Source organism: Chroicocephalus ridibundus, chromosome 3 (assembly GCF_963924245.1).
Source record: "Chroicocephalus ridibundus chromosome 3, bChrRid1.1, whole genome shotgun sequence".
Lineage (NCBI taxonomy): Eukaryota > Metazoa > Chordata > Aves > Charadriiformes > Laridae > Chroicocephalus > Chroicocephalus ridibundus.
The window spans coordinates 16,210,541-16,228,432 of record NC_086286.1 but is presented as its reverse complement, the minus strand read 5'-3'; the positions used below and the strand labels follow the sequence as shown (position 1 = coordinate 16,228,432).

Here is a 17,892-nt window from a genome sequence, read left to right as displayed (position 1 = left end):
TTCTTTTTAATATACCTTGATGCATTTTTCTGACATTAATTGGTTTCATCACCCTTTGAATCCAGTTAAGCCTTTTGGTATGCAGAAAGCAACCTGGACAAAGCGACACCTGCATTCAAAAAGCCACCAGACAAATTCATGGAGGAAAAAACTGAAGCTCCATCCTTGCTGATACCCCTTCACGCTGCTTCAGTGGACTCGGTGTAACTGAGAACCAGGCCCGATGTCACTCCCAGTGTTAGTGTGGCGTGACCTCTCACAGAAGTCTATCACAAAGTGTGATACAAATTAGTACTTGCAGCAGTCTTTCAGCTATACACCATGTATACAAGAGTAATCTCAGCGCATTTTCAAGACAGACAATTAAGATTCAGTAAGATTAAATGACTGACCCATTGTTATTTAACAATTCATTTGTGAAGTGTAAATGTTTAATTGGAAGTTCTTGTCTTCCTTTCACCTGGCCAGAATGTTTCTATTGCAACGTAGGGAATAAACCATCAACAAATCTCTCCATCAGAAATCTGTAGTCCTTTGCTGATGGCTTGCTTGGCGAGCTCTGTGGATACTCTGGGACACTGTCCAAGAAGGTCCCAAAGAAATTAATTGTCTCCTAGTCTGTTTCGAAATATAGGTCAGTCTTTCATGGCTGTCCTAAAGCAAAGACAACTTAATCATCTAGGGCAAACAGTAAAACCTGGAAAAGGTGGAGGTTTTCAAGCTGTCCCATTGAGGATCTTCCAGGGCAAGATAACATTCTGACTGCACTGGAGGTAGCCTTCACTGGGAAAAAAAAAAAAAAAAGACAAACAAACAAGCAAACCAACTATCCTAAATTCTGAGACCTCTTTTATTAGCTTCTCCTACTCTTTAAACCTCATTCTTCCTAGCTGCCTTTCAATTCCCAGAGTATGAAGCCAGTTTTTTAAAACTGGAAACCAAATTAGAAATGTTAAGTGACTCAATCAGAGAAAATTATGTAACATAGAGTTCAGAAAATCTGGACTCCCCATCCAACATTCAAATCATCAAATAGCCCCCCTCTGGAATTATTAAATCATCATATGGGGATGATGCAGACAACTCCATTGGGCTGCTGTTGATGTGGTTCTGATGAAACTTGCTTTTTAGCCCGTTATGAAACTATCAATTCTTCTGGCCCCAGTGTGCTGCCTTTGCAGGGGAAGCAAAATCACCCTGTTGTGACACAGTATTCCTCTCCTAAGTTCTTCCAGAGCTGATTAGCAATAGCCCAGAGATATTATCTAGTAGTGGCTTTTCCACCTAGGCCAGTCACGTGAGTGAACATGAACGTATATCTGCTTGGCTTATTTGCAGAGCATTTTGTAGTGAATTTGCTTCTTAGAACACATTCTTCATCATATTGGGGAAAGAGGAAGTTAATTTTTAACCTTTCCCCACTGAAAGATTTAGTAAGTCTTTATCTCCTTGATGCAAATTCGCAGCACCAGTGTCAGAAAAGATGATCATCAGCACTTATTTCCTGGATGACTTCAGAAATATCAAGACAAACTGCACTTATTTAAGGATACATTTCTCAATGCTCTCAGGCTTTCCTGCTGTCTTAACATCAGCAGCCATTTAACCACTCTATAAGCTTTCAGTATTTTTCCTAACTTGGTGTAAGCAAATATTGATCGTGACTAAGATAGTAATTGAGTTCATTCATGATAATAGATGGTCCATTGGCTGCACCCATTAAAGCTTCTTTAAAAGCAAGAAACAACTTTAATTGCCTGGAGAGACATGGGATGATATTGCAGCAGATTGGAACCTATTAATAACAGTAAATTCAAGGTTAACCCTAGCTTGTTTATGCTTGTTAGTATTAAAGCTTCATATGGAACAGAAAGATGACTAAAAGGGGCATTCCAGACAGAATACTAGCCTGATTATGCAGCTTTTATAAAACACCCTCTTTAATCACTAAGCATATCTTCATACAGAGCTGCAGAACTTTATTGAAAAGAGCCTGTTCTCAATTAAATGGGGTTTTTTTCTCCATTACCTGAAAGGTCTGGAAATTTGGCATTTGTTTTGTGCTCTATCATTTTGTTTGCCATAGGAACAGAGGACCAGAAGGGATCACTGAATTCCTATGAGGCAGTGCAGAGGAAGGATGCCCACATTTCTTTTCAACTGTGTACTTGAAAACCAGAAAAAAATTACAAATATGTCTGCATGTCTCCGTGAACGATTTGAGGGGCTTTTGTAAACCAAGACCTTCGAGACATTAACAAAAAGCTGCTTCAGGCTAATAATAGTGGCTGGCAGAAGTATCACAGTACCTCTCAAATTTCAGTAAACCTTGGTGCGCAGGCAATGAATTTCATTTTTGTAAATATCCAGTCAGAAAAAACTTGCCAAGAAGAGAGGATTAGTAATCTAGGGATGAGGGTAGGGTACCTTTTTCAGATATTATTCCAGAACCACATGGTCTTCCTTCAGACCTCAGCATCACCAGTGCTTCAAGGAAGAGAGCTGCTGAACTTCCTTAGCTTTGTCTTGGAGCTCCGTGACCCTGATAGCTCAGCTCCTCATTTATGTATCCCAAAGCATCTGAGAAAGAGTACCAAATAAGAATGGTGGGATTTCATACCCATGCTGCACCAAGAGAAATGGTGAAACAGATCTCTGGTTTCTTCAACCTATTATCTACATTGAAACCAACTGCTTTATTAAAATTGGCAGGCATGTGAAGAGGACTCTTGAGGACAGTTTCCATTGCACTCTGCAATATACAGAATTTTCTTTTTTTTTCTGGATTTACAATGACATGAAATATATTTATTATGAGGTCATTCCATTTTCTTTTTGTATTAAAAAACCCTCCTGTGGTTGTCAGCACGTCTAAAGCTGACATCAGCAACATCTGGGAGCACAGAGTAACACCTCACAGATGCTGAGCAACAATCTCACTGAAGCTAATGGGAAAGGCATTTGTTCATCGCCTACAAAAATTAGGCCCCCAGCCAACATTTTCCCATTTAAAGTTAGGCACTGCAATCGCTACTGAGTATCACAAACATGTTCCAAATGTGCCTGCAACAGCGTTACGTTTTTCAGATATGAAAGTCTTCTGCAGTTAAGCATTACTATCCTTTTTATCCAACTTGAAAAGTTTAGAGCAAAGGCAAATGGATATTTGACAGATTTGTCACACAGAAAGGCAATATCTCCACAAAACTCTTCTGGAATTCCAGGCACCACCCGCTTCCCCCCCGCAATAGCTGCGGGAGACCTTATAGCCATCCATTCTTGGGCAGTCATTGAACTTGGGGGAAGTATTTGTTTAGGAAATTAATGAGGAAAAGCAACCCCTAAGTGTGGTGGGTTCATCTTCATTAAGCAGTTTGCTGGTTTTGCTGTCAGCCCTAAATACCAGCTTACGAGTGGACTGAGAAGTCCACTCCCTAAAGTCTCTTGCATATGCACTTACCGTTCATTATTTCATCTCGCAGTGCTTGACTCAGCATTAAATTAGCCTCACAGAGAGAAGGGGAAGAGCTGTGACCTTTTTTTGCTTTGAAATGGGAAAAATCATGCTTCTGCAATAACGCGACCAACATTAAATAAAATGTTTGGATGTATACACCTGCCTGAATTTAAGGTCACAGTACACCTCTCAGAAAAGGTTTCTTTTCACTCTGTTTGCAATAAGATAAGGTATGACCTATGATCCTAACATGATAATCTGAAGAGCCTCAGTGAACTTGTTCCATTTCCAGAGAATGAGATTTAAGAGTGTTACTGCCTATAAGGAATTCAGAAATTGCTTCAAAAGCAATGCACTGATGTGCAAGCCACAAGCCTAGAAAGCAGACCTGAAATATTTTATTCACAGCATTCTTGGGGGGAGTATGTCTGCGTACTAAGGAGGTAGTCTGGCTGATGCTCTGAAACAGCAAAACCCCAAATGCTTGGCTTTTATGTGAAATGCATTCCAGTGTAGCTTGGCTACAGAGTCTGGTGTTCAAAGAGTAGAAAAGTCCCAGACAGGTGATTCAAAAAAAACAATGTGTCAATAGGAGCCTTAAAAGCCATAAAGCACGATGACCTAGGCAAAATTCAGAAGAATTTCAGGCACATGAAGTTTAGACAGGAAAGAGGAAGGCAGTATGCCCCCTTAAGAGGGGCTCTAGCTGAGGGAGAAGGGGTATAGCTACACAGGGGAGACAGGTTCTGTGTTTCAGAGGAAAAGCCATGACCTCAAGAGGATTCCTGAGCACCTCAAAAGCCTGAGAGCCTATGACAGCAGTAAGAGAACGGAGGCAGAGAAACATATACAATATTTTATTATTTCCTTGCATACATCAGTACTTAAAGTAAAAAGTGATTGTGCTTCTAAATCTTTTCATAAGCATGTCTGTATGTTTTAGCCATATGTTTAACTAAAACCCTGAAGAAGTGAATTGTAAGTCCAGAGCACCTGCAGGGAAAATCCTTTAAGCTACAAAGCGATTAGCACCAGCCTTGGGGACTTAGATAAGCTGAGCTACAGGTTGCTTTTCCTCTGCAAGGTTCAGAGACAGGGAACCTGTGTCCAAAACTTCATTGGTTCTGCCGTCTATTTGGATAAATGTATTTGGGAGAAGGCAAGACCCAACTGGGAGCTGCCTAATGAGTTCCTGGGCAGCAAGAGCTCTTGGCAGTGTGAAAGCAAGCCACACCAACAGCTTTTCAGTGAGGCCTTGTTTCTGGGAACTGTGGTTTGTATTGGTCACTATTGGATCAGGCTTCACACTGGGCACATTACACTATGCTGAAATGTTTTTGACTTCCCGATATAGCTCTTTTGAATTAATGTGATCAACCGAGTCCCTTGGAGAAACTGCTTCCCAGATACAGAGTTCCTCTGCAAGGTCTTTTGGTATCTGTGAAAAAGGAATGCTGCAGCTATAGCTTGACTGCTTTTGAAATTTCAACCATCACTTCAAATGCCATAAAATTGGCCTTTTCCGTCTTGTGAGCACAATTCACTTGAGGGCACTGAAGCAAGGCAAGTTCATATTTGTGCCTGTATATTGCTCGTTCAGGTGATCAGGGAAGAAATCACACTTCATTGGTGATGTGTTTGATCCTACGTGGTGTGAAAAGCACAACATGGACTGCACAAACATGATGCTTACCAGCTTTCTCCCTGCTCTGGTCTTACCCGTATGCTTTATAGCCTCTCCCATGCACACCAGCATCCAAAGAGATGTAAACTCCGGTGCAGATTTAAAAGCAGACCCCTGCATTTATGCAAGGTGAGGCAAGCAGAATTACTGAAAAGGTAATGTCAAATGTCGCAGCGCTATTTTACATAACACTAAAAGTAAGATGAGACCAGGCTCTTTTTTTTAGAAACGAGAATGGCATTTTCCCCTATTATAAACACAGTAATTCATCTTACTCCATTTTTGTCCCAAAATGTGCTTTATGGAGTGTTTTTTTTCCCATTTTATAGCCTGACACACTTTCAGCATTGATTTGTTTGTTTTTCTTAATGGCTAAAACTGTTGTACTGATGCACCGTGGTGCTGGGTGATATTAACAATCAGTGGTTCGTGGCTGACACTTGAAAGTGCGGGCATTAAGTGATGGATTAAACTTGTCATTCAAAAGCTCCATCCTGCTTTTATCTGTGGCATGCTCTGTCCTTGATAAAGATTCTCACCAAATAAGAAAAAATGCTTGGACTATTCAATAAGAAAAGAGGAGAGATGAATCTGGATGAAAGTGAGGAAATATTTCATACAAGTGATGAGTCATCTATTTTTATTTTCTGTGTATAATTCCAGGGATGTGTAGAAAACTGTGACTAGGGGATACCCAATGAAAAAAAAGCAGCTTGGCTGGAATTGAGCACCCAATTTGCAATCAGGCTCTTAATTAGAACACAAACACTGTCAAATAGTAACATTATCACCTATAATTGGTCCAACAGAAAGAAACACTAATTGTGACATTAGCAGCCAGAACGCTTTCAGGCAGGATCTCTGTTAAAATGCAAACACAGTAATTGACATGATGAGGAAGATGAAAAAAAAAAAGAACGTAATAAAAGAGGCTATTATGCTTTATCTCAACAAATGGAAGACTACTTTAGAAACACTCAATAGCCAAAGAAAGGGCAGGTAGCTTAAAAAAGCAGTGAATGAAATAATGAGCATTGTTGATTCACTGTCTTTGTGTCCAGGACCCAGAGTGATTACCAAGTGATGAGGAAAAGCCAGAATCTACTTTCTGCCTCATTAGTGTAAATTCAAAGTAGCTTCATTGAAGTCAGTACAATTGAGATTTACAGGCTTTCGGATCTGGCTCCTCAATTGCAAGATCTGGATGAAAGTCTTGCTCTTCCTGGGACTCTGAGCAGCAAGGCAGGGAGTTAGGAAATCAACCTATGCCCTTCATAAATCGCATGCAAATTGATGAGCAATTGTTCTGCCTAACCCTAGTGAGGAAAGATCTACTGAAGTAAAGGTTGGGCTGCCGTTGGACTAACACACCTCTCAGGCAGTTTACCTCAGCAGGCTTCAGAAGCAAGACCACACTGTGTGGAGGGACTATGGCTGCTTCTCCATGAAATGTGCTCTCTTCCTATAGGGTCACCAACAAAGTGTACATCGCTGTATCCCATTGCCAGTTCCCTCTGTATTCTTCCTGCCAAGCTGATGTGTTGAGATACAGAAAATTTCATCTGGGACTGGTCGCCGTCCTCAGGTCTCTCTTTAAAATGTTTGTTGCATACAGACACTTTGCTTTGAGGCCTTGCCGCTGCACCTTGGACGTATCCCCAGAGTACAGATAACCGATGACTTGGATTTGGAGCTCAGTGGGAGAGGGAAAACATAGATGGCATCTCCCTCTGTTCTGTACACTACCAGGGGTGCTTTTACTCAGTAGCAGCTATTTCTTCCCAAAATCTTGCTGAAAGCACTGTTCTTAAATACTATGTCTTTGCTGATAGCTTTGCTTAGTTTCTCAACAATAGTTCTCTCCTTTTGCTTTGCTGACACGCCAACACTCCTGTCCAAATTACTGTCTCCGCATTTGGCTGTGGGTGAAGCCTTCCCAAGGCAGTGTTGCCTAAGGAGATGACACTGTTTACAATCTCAGCTAAGTACAAGCAGAAACGTTAAAACAAAGCAATTGCTGATGCTTTCTCAGTCTGTTAAATACCCATCTTCCACTCACAGTACTCCAGTTTCTGATAGTCTTCTGACTGATTTTGAGGCCACGTGATACTGCTCAGCTCTATTACCCTAGTAATGTTTCCTGCAAAGTTCTGGCAAAGGTTTGCTAGAATGTGGATGTGTGAAATTTACCGGTTCTTTTCCAACACCTACACAGTTGCAATTAGAGCCCCAACAGGTAATACAGTTTTCCTGGCACAAATTTTTTAATGTTTGAGGTTTGTGAGTCCTTTATCAGTAGAATGTGCTTTCCAGGGGTATCACAACCTCAGCTCTCACACACTGCTATGCTGCCACTGAAATCCCCTGTCTGGCGTCTTCTCTTTCACGTTCTTACTGGTGCTGAAATGTAGACCTACAAATGTGACTTTTTTTCCTCCATTGTAAAGGTTAGTACTGTATTTAGTCCCCCCTTCCCTCATCCTTTGAGACTTCCTTGGTTTTCCTGCGCTTTTCAAAATTAATTGCCGGAGACACAGTCAATTCATTAGCTAAATTAAAAACCTGAGAAGCATATTGTCCAGATCTGCTGATCCCAACCTATCACATAGTTGTGCAAAGTATTTTCTTACCTGATCTTCATTAGTGGCTGTACTGGCCAGGCTTCTATTCCATCCCAAATGTCCACACCACTCTTCTTGTTAAAGACCAATTAAAAAAAGGAGATAAAAAGGCAGCCCAGCAACTCAACCACTGGAGATCCCTCATTGATTTCTTTGCCTCTCTTCATTCCTTAATGGGTCCATTTTCCCTTTTTCTCTTTCGATGCATTAACAGCTGTTCCTATTTCATTTAAAGCCTATTAATAAAGACACCTCTTCATTTCAGTTTTCAGCTCTAGCCTTCTTGTGTTTCGTGGGAATGAAACAAGGTAATACAGTGAGAACATGGTCTTAGCAAGATGCTGGGCGTAAAGGAATCAATTAAATTGTTCTGCTCCTAGTACCTGAGTTGAAAATCTGAACTTTGTCCTGGGTCTACCCAGTTACAGTCAACGGGAGACTTAACCAGTCACCGCAATGAGCCCAGCATTAGGCTCAAACTGATTGAATCCCAAAGGAAAATACTGGGAACTGAAAACTGTAGAAGTCCCACAGCAGCGACTTCATTTGATGGAAATCTGGTCTGTACAAGCAGGAAAACACCCCACAATAAACGGTTTATAGAGATTTTTAGAACATTTCCTGTGCCCAGCATACCATTTGCTGCAATAATTGTCATTCTCACTGGCATATGATGCGCAGGCAGAGCAAGATGATAGTCCAAAATAATGTGGTGAAGAGGGCAAGTTTGAGGACATGGCTCTCAATCCAGGAATGCGTACGTTAATGTGACTATCCACTAGAGTAAAAGAAGAGGCTGAAATGAAAAGACTGGTGACCCATGATTAATTCAACCCACTTAACATTTTTTTCCAGCAAGGAGTCTGAGCTCAAAAGAAGGATACAGATCAATCTGAAATACTTCTCTGTTGGATTTTATGTTACGGAACACGTGTATGTATTTCAGTATGTTTCTAGCCATCTTCCTCTTCTAACAAAAGGGAGACTGAGCCTCAAAGTACTACTAAAACTTAAAAGTGAAGGATTAGGGTTCGCATATTGGGCAAGTGAATCTGACAGACTGTGAAATAAGAAGAGCTGAGGGGAAAACGAGGGTAGGTCCAAAGCCCAGTTGGGGAAACGCCACCATCTTGGATAGGCTTTGAATTAACATACCTCTATGAGGCTGAACACGGCACAACGGTGGCTTTTTTTGATATGAAGTAAATTATCTAATCCTTCGGCAATTGCCCTGAAGTTCCTTCCTCAACTCTTCTGTACAGAAAAGATCTTGGTTCCCTTTTCAAGCATCGCGCCTGCAATTTCACTCTTCGGCACTACAATTATGTAGGCATTACACTGTGGTTCTGCTCCACAATATCTGTATATTAACATTAATTTGATATAAGCAGAAGAATTACCGCATGACAGAATAATTGCACTCTAATGATTATATAGTTAAAGTACCTGGATTATAAAAATATACATGCATTAAGTATCAAACTAAAGAGATAATAATAAGTCATTAATTCATATAGGCAACTTCCAGAAATATGAATGAGTTATGATTAGCTATCCTAAGGCATAGCACTAATGTAATTACAGTAATTACATTGTATTTATTAAAGGTAAAAAGGGGGAAATTGTTGCATGAACCTTTCTTAAGGCTGTTGTTTTCATTCTGAAATGGAAGAATTTTGTTCAGTTTTTTAGAATGTCTTATTATGGTCTAAGATTTCTCCTCCCCTGCTTCTCACCTTCCTCCCTCTCCCCCCTTCCCCCCGCCCCCCCCGAGGAAAAACATCGAGGGTTGCTTTGGGGACGTCAGCCTTTAAGGAGGTAAGGAAAGAAGCCAGGAAGGAAAGGAAGGGAAGGAAAGAAGGGAAGAAAGGGAAGGATGGGAGGAAAAGGAAGGATGGGAAGGAAGGGAGAAAACCGAAAGCTTTGTCCCTCATCGCCCGCACAGAGGCCGAGCGGAGAGAGGCGAGGCGGGGAGCGGGACCCCACAGCCTCTCACCCCTCGCGGCTGGCGGCCGGGATGGGGGGCCGGCGCCCGGCCGCGACCCCGCCGGGCCGTGTGGAGGTGCGGCTCCAGCCCTGCCCTTCCCAGACCGCCGGGCCTCCCCCTGCGGGCCGCAAACAGCCGCTCCCCCAGCCCCGTGCCCGGGGACGGCGCTCCCGGGCCGGGACGGCGGGGGGCCGCCGGGCCATTTTTTTTCTCAATGAACGGGCCCCCCCCTCGCCGGGCGCCCGGTCTCCGTCCGCCACGCCCCCGGACATTTGCATAATGAGGGCTGCCGCGGACGGCATTGGCTGCTGGCGGGCGGGCTCGGGCGTGATGTCAGCGCTCGCCGGGTAATGCCTGCGTTGTGGCGGGTAGTTGGAGCCGGCAAAGCCCGCGCAGCGGCAGCGGCTCCGGGCGGACCGGGCCGACCGGCCTCCGCAGCGGCCCGGCCCGGTACCGCGCTCCCCGGCCGGGCCAGCCCGCCGCAGCGCTCCCCGGCCGCAGGACGGGGCGCGGCGCCCCGCGAGGCGCTGCCAGCCACCGCTGCGCCCGGGCGGGTCATGGCGGGGGGCAAGCTGCCCACTCGCCTCCTGGCCGCCGCCTGCCTCGCCCTGAGCTTGGCCTCGGGGGCGGCGGGGCCGCGGGAGAGCCCCGGTCTCTCCCGGCTGCAGAGGAGGAGCCTGGCGGTGGACTTCGTCGTGCCCTCGCTGTTTCGCACCTACGTGCGGGAGCTGGTGCTGGGGCCGCCGGGGCGCGCCGCGGCGCGGTGCCGCTTGCGGCTGGACTGCGCGCCTCTGCTGCGCGCCGCCCGCGCGGGGCTGCCGCGGACCGCGTCGCCCGCCCTCCCCGGCGGGCCCTCTGCGGCCGGGCGGCGGCTGCGGCGCGCCAAGCAGCTGGTGCTGGAGGTGGGCGAGGGCAGCCTGCGGGACGGCTGCGCCGGCGAGCCGCCGCCGGGCTCCGGCGGGGCGCATCTGGAGTTCAACCTCACCGAGCTCTTCGCCTGGTGGCTCCGCGCCGGCGACGGGCGGCTGCGGGTGCGGCTGATGCCCGAGCGCCGCGGCACCCTCCCGGGTAGCGAGCGCGGACTGTCGGCGGCCATCCGCGCCGCCCGCCCCCGCCTCCTCTTCCACGTCTCCGCGGCAGGTGAGCCGTGCGTTGCATGCCGGGCAGCGCCCCGAGCCCACTCCCGCCGAGCCCCACCGCGGGCGCGGAGTCCCGGCGGAGCAGCCTGCCTTCTCCACCGGGACACACGTCCATCCGATCCGCGCCGTAGCGCCGCTCGCCACCAGCCCGGCGGGTGCGGAAAGCGCAGCTCCCCCCTGCAGTCGCGGCTTCCCCAGACGGCTCGTCCTTAAGGGCTGCGCTTTACCGGTGCAAAATGTATCGGGGGCGGGGGGGAGCTTTTGTGGGGCCAGGAGGACTATTTTAAAAGCGCTGAGGGATTTTTACGAAAAGCCAAGAGTTCGCTTGTGCCAGGCAGCCGCAAGCAAGACCCAAAGGTTAAAGTGTCATTAGCCTAAGGAGAGTAAGGTCATGTTCTTCGAAGCTTAGAAATTATCATCTTAAAAAGGGAAACTTCTTCCAAGTGCTGCAACGATTCCAAGGTTATGTGCCGGTACACCTCAGGGAGCAGCAGAAACATTTCCAAAGCTGGGACTGACCGGCAAATTTCTACATTAATGTCAAGGGTATTGGTATCAATGTTATTCTTCTTTAAATGTATAAGGTAATGGCTGACAGATAAACCTGTAAGAAGCAAGCGTTCCTCTGAGTTTCACATATCTGGAACTGAGTTAATTTCTACCCTTTTAAAACCACAGAGGATCTTTTATTGGACTGCACGGTATCTGCTACAGTAAGACAAGAAGTTGTACATCTGAGGAGACTCATGTAGCACTGATACTTCTGTGAAGAGAGAACCTGGCTTAAAATTTTGCTTCTGGACAGCAGTGATTTGCAGTCAGAGTATGGGGCAGCTCTGTTACCTCAAATCAAATCTCTGCTTGAGGACAGCGATTAAGTAAGATTTCCATTCTGTGTGTGCATTGTACCTTTAACATAAGCTCTGATTCAGGCTCTCCCACTAAAAGAATATAATACGTAGAGGACTGCAGGGCCAAATAATTTGTGACAGTGAGTTAAGTTAGGTAGCTTTTATGATACTGTGTAGAAGTCAATGGTGTGTCCCTGAGTACCTGCGTACTTAATGGACCACAGAATATACTTAAGTAAATTCACAAGAGGTGAGAAGTCAGTGCTGGGCTTTGAATACAAAGTTGGAGCAACTGATTTTTGATGCTCAGCTGAAAAGCTGGGTCAGCAATTTGAATAACTATAAACTGAACCCATCATCCCTTGCTGGCTGAAACGAAAATCAAAGCAGACTGTCAGAGCAGGCTGGGTGTGAGTCAGTCTTACGCTTGGGGCTGAAGTGAGATACCTGGGCTTCCTGTATCAGTTCGGGCAGGGATAACGCAGAGGTACTGTCTACCACAAGGTGGCTAGGTGAGGCCAACATGCTCTACCTTCCAGCAGGTCTTGCCTTGCTACACTGCAGTAAAAAAAGAATAATTAATAAAAATTGAAGACACCAAAACCTACTATATCTCTTTTTTTTTTTTTTTAATCTATTTGGGGCATTTCTTCTGAGTAGCAGTTATTTTGCTTTACAGATCTCCCTCTTTGTCAGTGAAGATACAGCCTTAGCTTTTAATGCCAACTTAACTCTGGTGCTTATAGCCATAAGGGAGCTGGAGGGCATGCAGTTGTCTGCTTTGAGGTTGAAGGTGTGTTTTTATTAACCAGGGTGAAGGCTATATGCATGAAGTAACAGATGCTCTGATCTTGTGAATACAACACACATGGAGCTTTAACCAAAGCTGGTGAAACCCACAGGCTCTGGATGTTTTCTGTTATCTCATTATTGATAAGAAATGCGTGTGTTTTTCCAGATAGATAAGTAGTAGTTAGCTGTGCCCCTGTAAAATCATGTTGGAGACAAGGCTCTGCTGTTCTTACTGCAACAGTTGTGCAAAGACAATGATAGGGGATGCAAGAATAGGAGAAGCAGAGGGAGCAGAAGGAATACGGACCTCATTTACCTATATCACAGTAGTAACTTCTCCTAGCAGCTATTCATAATTTTCTGTAAAAATCCTAGTCTCTTCTTTAATTCTACACCAAGGTTGCTAATGTGCATAAGTTGTGTCACTATAAAATTGTATCTGTGCTTTTTTTTTTTTTTTGCAATGACACCTTAGTGCAGTTATACTTTTACATGGCTTCGCACTACATTTGTAACATGGGCTTGTTAAAAACATTAAAAATCCATTCTTCCTGCTTTGCGAGGGTGCTGCCTACATGAACACCATGTGTCACTACCACGCTTAAATTTGTGCCGTATAGCCCTGCCGACAGCAGGATGTGCTGACACAGTGATAACAGCATGAACAGCATCCACCAGCCCATAAGTGTGCAGATTCCAGCAATTATTAACACCATTGCAGCTAATGTGTATGGGGTTTAACTAAAGCCCTTCCTAAGGCAACTGAGCCTTTCCTTCATTGCTTAAGCTAATTGGAAATGGATTTCAAACAACACAATCCTCCCATCAACAGTGTAAAGCTGCTTCACTTATGTTGACATACTTAGTTTTTTTTTTTTCCCTCTCTGCTGGAGATGCCCAGGATTGCAGTACTTCCCAGGAAAAGATATAATTACCTTGCTAAATTATTTTTGCCAAATTATCCTCCGTGAGAATGGAGAATGAATTAAGTTTTAGGATGAGAAAAAAATTGCAAGGGGCTGAATTCCCATTGACCTTAAGGGTGACGACAAAGTCCTGCAAATAATGCTTTATTCTCTTTAACTGTTACACACTCTGATACTGGCTCAAAGGTATTTAACTGGAGTGAACCTTTTCCCTTTTTAACAGCATGTTTGCACAAAGCGTAAAGCAATTTGTCTCAGTGTTTTACTGAACAATTAGTAGAGGATGTACTTACTGGACTGCTGTTGTTTAACAGACAAGCCATAAAGTTCACAGGAATTTCTACTGGGCTCTCCTGCCAATGTTTCAATACCCGATTTCTCTCACACACTCATCCTCATGGGAAGAGAGTATCCTGCAAGAAAAAGCTTCCATTTAGAGAAGCTGTGGTCTTCTTCTCATCTACCATTTCTGTGTCAGCTTGGCCTTCTCAAAATCGGGCAAGAGAGAGTTTTCCTCTCTCGGAATTGCTTTCACAATTAATATTGGCTTCCTCTCCTTCCCCCAGTGCTTCTCTAGGACAAAAATCAAATTAATTTAAATCATTTCTTTGGAAAAATACACAAGAAAAAATGCATAGGAAGGGAGGGGCGAGCTTGAAGAGGATTGGAGTGCCGTGGATCTCCCATATTTTAGGCAAGCCTCCCAGCTACCAGGTTGCTGTTGACTTTCACAGAATCACAGAATCACAGAATCTTAGTGGTTGGAAGGGACCTCTGAGATCATCGAGTCCAACCACAAAAAAAAAAAAAAAACAAAACAAAAAACCAAAAACCAAAAAAAACCCAAAAACCCCCCCCCACACACCTACTAAACTCCACCCCCACAACCCCACACATAACACCCCACCACAAACAATAATCTTGGTCACTAGAGCATGCCCTGGAGAGCCATGTCTACACGTTTCTTAAATACCTCCAGGGATGGTGACTCCACCACCTCCCTGGGCAGGCTGTTCCAGTGCCTGACCACTCTTTCAGTAAAGTAATTCTTCCTAATATCTAATCTAAATCTCCCTTGCCGCAGCTTCATACCATTTCCTCTGGTCCTGTCGTTATTCCCTTGGGAGAAGAGGCCAACCCCTGCCTCTCTACAGTTTCCTTTCAGGTAGTTGTAGAGGGCAATGAGGTCTCCCCTCAGCCTCCTCTTCTCCAAACTAAACATGCCCAGCTCCCTCAGCCTCTCCTCATAGGACTTGTTCTCCAGACCCCTCACCAGCCTGGTGGCTCTCCTCTGGACACGCTCCAGCACTTCAATGTCTTTCCTGTAGTGAGGGGCCCAAAACTGAACACAGTACTCGAGGAGAGGCCTCACCAGTGCTGAGTACAGAGGCACGATGACTTCCCTACTCCTGCTGGCCACGCTATTCCTGATACAAGCCAGGATGCCATTGGCCCTCTTGGCCACCTGGGCACACTGCTGGCTCATGTTAAGCCGGCTGTCCACTAACACTCCCAGGTCCTTTTCTGCTGGGCAGCTTTCCAGCCACTCTTCCCCAAGCCTGTAGTGTTGCTTGGGGTTGTTGTGACCAAAATGCAGGACCCGGCACTTGGCCTTATTAAACCTCATCCCATTGGCCTTGGCCCATCGATCCAACCTGTCTAGATCCCTCTGTAAAGCCTTCCGACCCTCAAGCAGATCAACACTCCCACCTAGTTTGGTGTCATCCGCAAACTTACTGAGGGTGCATTCAATCCCCTTGAATATCCCAATAAAGATATTGAACAAGACTGGCCCCAAAACTGAGCCCTGGGGGACACCACTGGTGACCGGCCGCCAACCAGATTTTGCTCCATTAATCACAACTCGCTGGGCACGGCCATCCAGCCAGTTTTTTATCCAGCAGACTTTGCTGTCGTTTTCTTTGGTTTTGACTGGAAATTCCACCCTACCTCCAAGGAAACCTTTCCTGAAAGAGTTTAATCAAAACCAGTACATTGCCATGGGAAACTGAACAGCTAGCGAACCCTTCTGTCAGAAGAGTCTCGACTGGTTTTAGCACTGGTCTTACAGGACTTTATCTCGTGTCAAAAAACAGTGGGTCTCTGTAGCAGTATACTCTCTGGACAGTTTATTGAGCGTTCTTGGAAAAAAATCCTAAATTGTCTCTATATTGAGACTGTCGATTAAAGAAGTGTCTGAGCATCAGCGCTGACAGGCTGTGGCATGACTGATCCACTGCTGCTGGGCTAAAATTATTCACAGGACTTCTAAGATCAGATGGGGTGGCACATGTGGTGCAGAGGTCTTGTGAGGGCCTTCTTGGCAGGTCCATCCCACAGGTAATATGGTGTGGGTACACACGGGTTTGGGTTAGTCCCAGATGAGTGCTCAACACTCACACAGGCTCCACAGCGATCCAGAGCCCTTGCATCCTAACCCTACGTTGGCATTTGGATTATGTCTTGTTAATGTCACAGGTAACCAATTCACTTACTGTAGGGCACCTGAGCCACAAATGCTGCTAAATAGGTTTCTTGTGAGTTTACTCAGGAAGTTTAATAAGCTGAAATGGCCATAAAATAACTTCCCATGAGAACTAATTGCTACTTACATATGCAAAGGTGGGAAGCGTATGTTAAAAAGGGGCATACAGGGGTGAAAATGAGTCATTCCTCCCTCTAAAGGTCAATGTACTTTCATTCATGAAATAGATTTAACATTACAATTATATTTTTTAAATAGCAATGCATAACTTTTCATCCTCTGGCTAGGCGAAATATTACTCCCGCACTGTGGCCTTCATCTAAAATTTTATTAACTTGCCACATGTATTCTCCCTGAAACTGTCTGCATTCACTACATACCAATGCTATTATAATGCTGAGGCAATTAAGTTTTATATCTTTAGGGTACTGCTGCCATGCACCTGAACTCATTTGCAGGAGGAACCCTTTGCCTAAAGATTAGGAAGAACTTCAGACTAGATGAAAATGTGGTTTTGAAAGTGGACATTTTGTAAATGAAAATCAGAGCTCCAAGCTGAAATCTGACTCTAGTAAAATCCGCAGGATTCTTTCCACATATTTAAGAGGCACCAGCGTTTGATCAAGGTCTCTTAGTTGTGTTTTTCTTTTGTTATTTTTTGGTTTTGTTTTTCTGCTTTCAGAGAACAAAGTTTGGAGTTGTGCCATACTGAACAGAAAGCTGGTAAAAGATGGCAGTTGCTTTCCAGTTGCTCTCTTTTTCTCTCATCCTTGACTGTATGCAACATCTGAGATCTGATCTTGCTCTTCTGATAAATCAGTGGCAAAACTTGGTGAATAAGACTGAGGCTTTGCAGTAGGGCTTCTGAAAGGTTTTCATTTTAGTGCAAGTGGTTTTGCTCTTTTCTGCTGGGGTTTTGTGCTTTGCCTCAGCTATCAGGCCAGCTTTCCTAGTCCAAAGCTTAAGGACAGGCTTGAGTTGCACTTGAGTTTACTCTAGACATGAACTACTGCAAACCAAGCTTTTGCTTTTCTAACCTTGGGTTGTCATGAGTGCCAGCATGCTGCATGCTAATTACCAGTTGCTAAATCACAGCAAATCCTCGGTGTGCTGGCAACATCTTTCCCTGTCCTTCCTGCCCTAATACCAGGTCTGTAGTAGCTCCCTCCAGACCACCAGTCACTGGTGCTCTCCAGAAATGTGGATTTAGTTAGTTACAGTGCCTCTTCTTGAGCTGTATGTGCCTCTTGAAGAGGAAACTGGTTGCCTAGTGATGGGTTTGCCTGGCTTTGTGGGCAGCATGATCCCTGGTCCTGCCCTGTTCCTGGCCAAGTCACTTACTTATTCCATCAGCACCAAAGAAACTCATGGCATATGACTCTCTTGGCTGATGGTGCCTTGTTCACTATTTCCATGCTGACCACAAAAATTTAGGGCTTTCAAATATGTTGGCATATATTTGGCAGATAATGCTAGAAATGATACTCAGTCTTTTAGTGGTTCACAGGGAACATGCTGTGATCACTATTTCATATGGTTTTGCTTGGACCAGAGTCATGTGGTGTTGCTGCTCTTCGATGGGAGTCAGGACTATGCACAATATGTTTATGGTTTCTGCAAATTTTGTGTACTTTTAGGCTCATTGTTCTTATGAATGGTCTTATTCATATGCGTGTTCAGTAAAATATCTGTAAACAAACACCCAAAGGGGCACAAGTATCAGTTTATTATGTTTATTTTTTTTATTTGAATGAACATTTATGGCACATTTTAAAAAGATGTTTTCTCTAAATTTGCTGTGCTTTTGTTTCCCTCTCCTTAAAACCAATGAATAAATACCTACAGCAAAGAAGTGCATGGGAGACTTAAGTGCTTTGTTATACAAATGCAGAGAAATACTTCAAAATCAAAGGTGGTTTTGCAGTCTGATTGAATTGTATCCTGAAGTAA

The 17,892-nt window shown here is 44.7% G+C and overlaps 1 protein-coding gene across 1 annotated transcript in view; it reads left to right on the top strand.

Moving 5' to 3' along the window:
- Positions 1-10,165: 10,165 nt before the first annotated feature.
- ALK (ALK receptor tyrosine kinase) overlaps positions 10,166-17,892 on the top strand; it is a 328,277-nt gene continuing 320,550 nt past the window's right edge. The window contains exon 1 of the mRNA XM_063328138.1: positions 10,166-10,889. Coding sequence (XP_063184208.1) covers positions 10,307-10,889 — 583 coding nt within the window. The 5' untranslated portion in view covers positions 10,166-10,306. The remainder of the gene's footprint in view (positions 10,890-17,892) is intronic.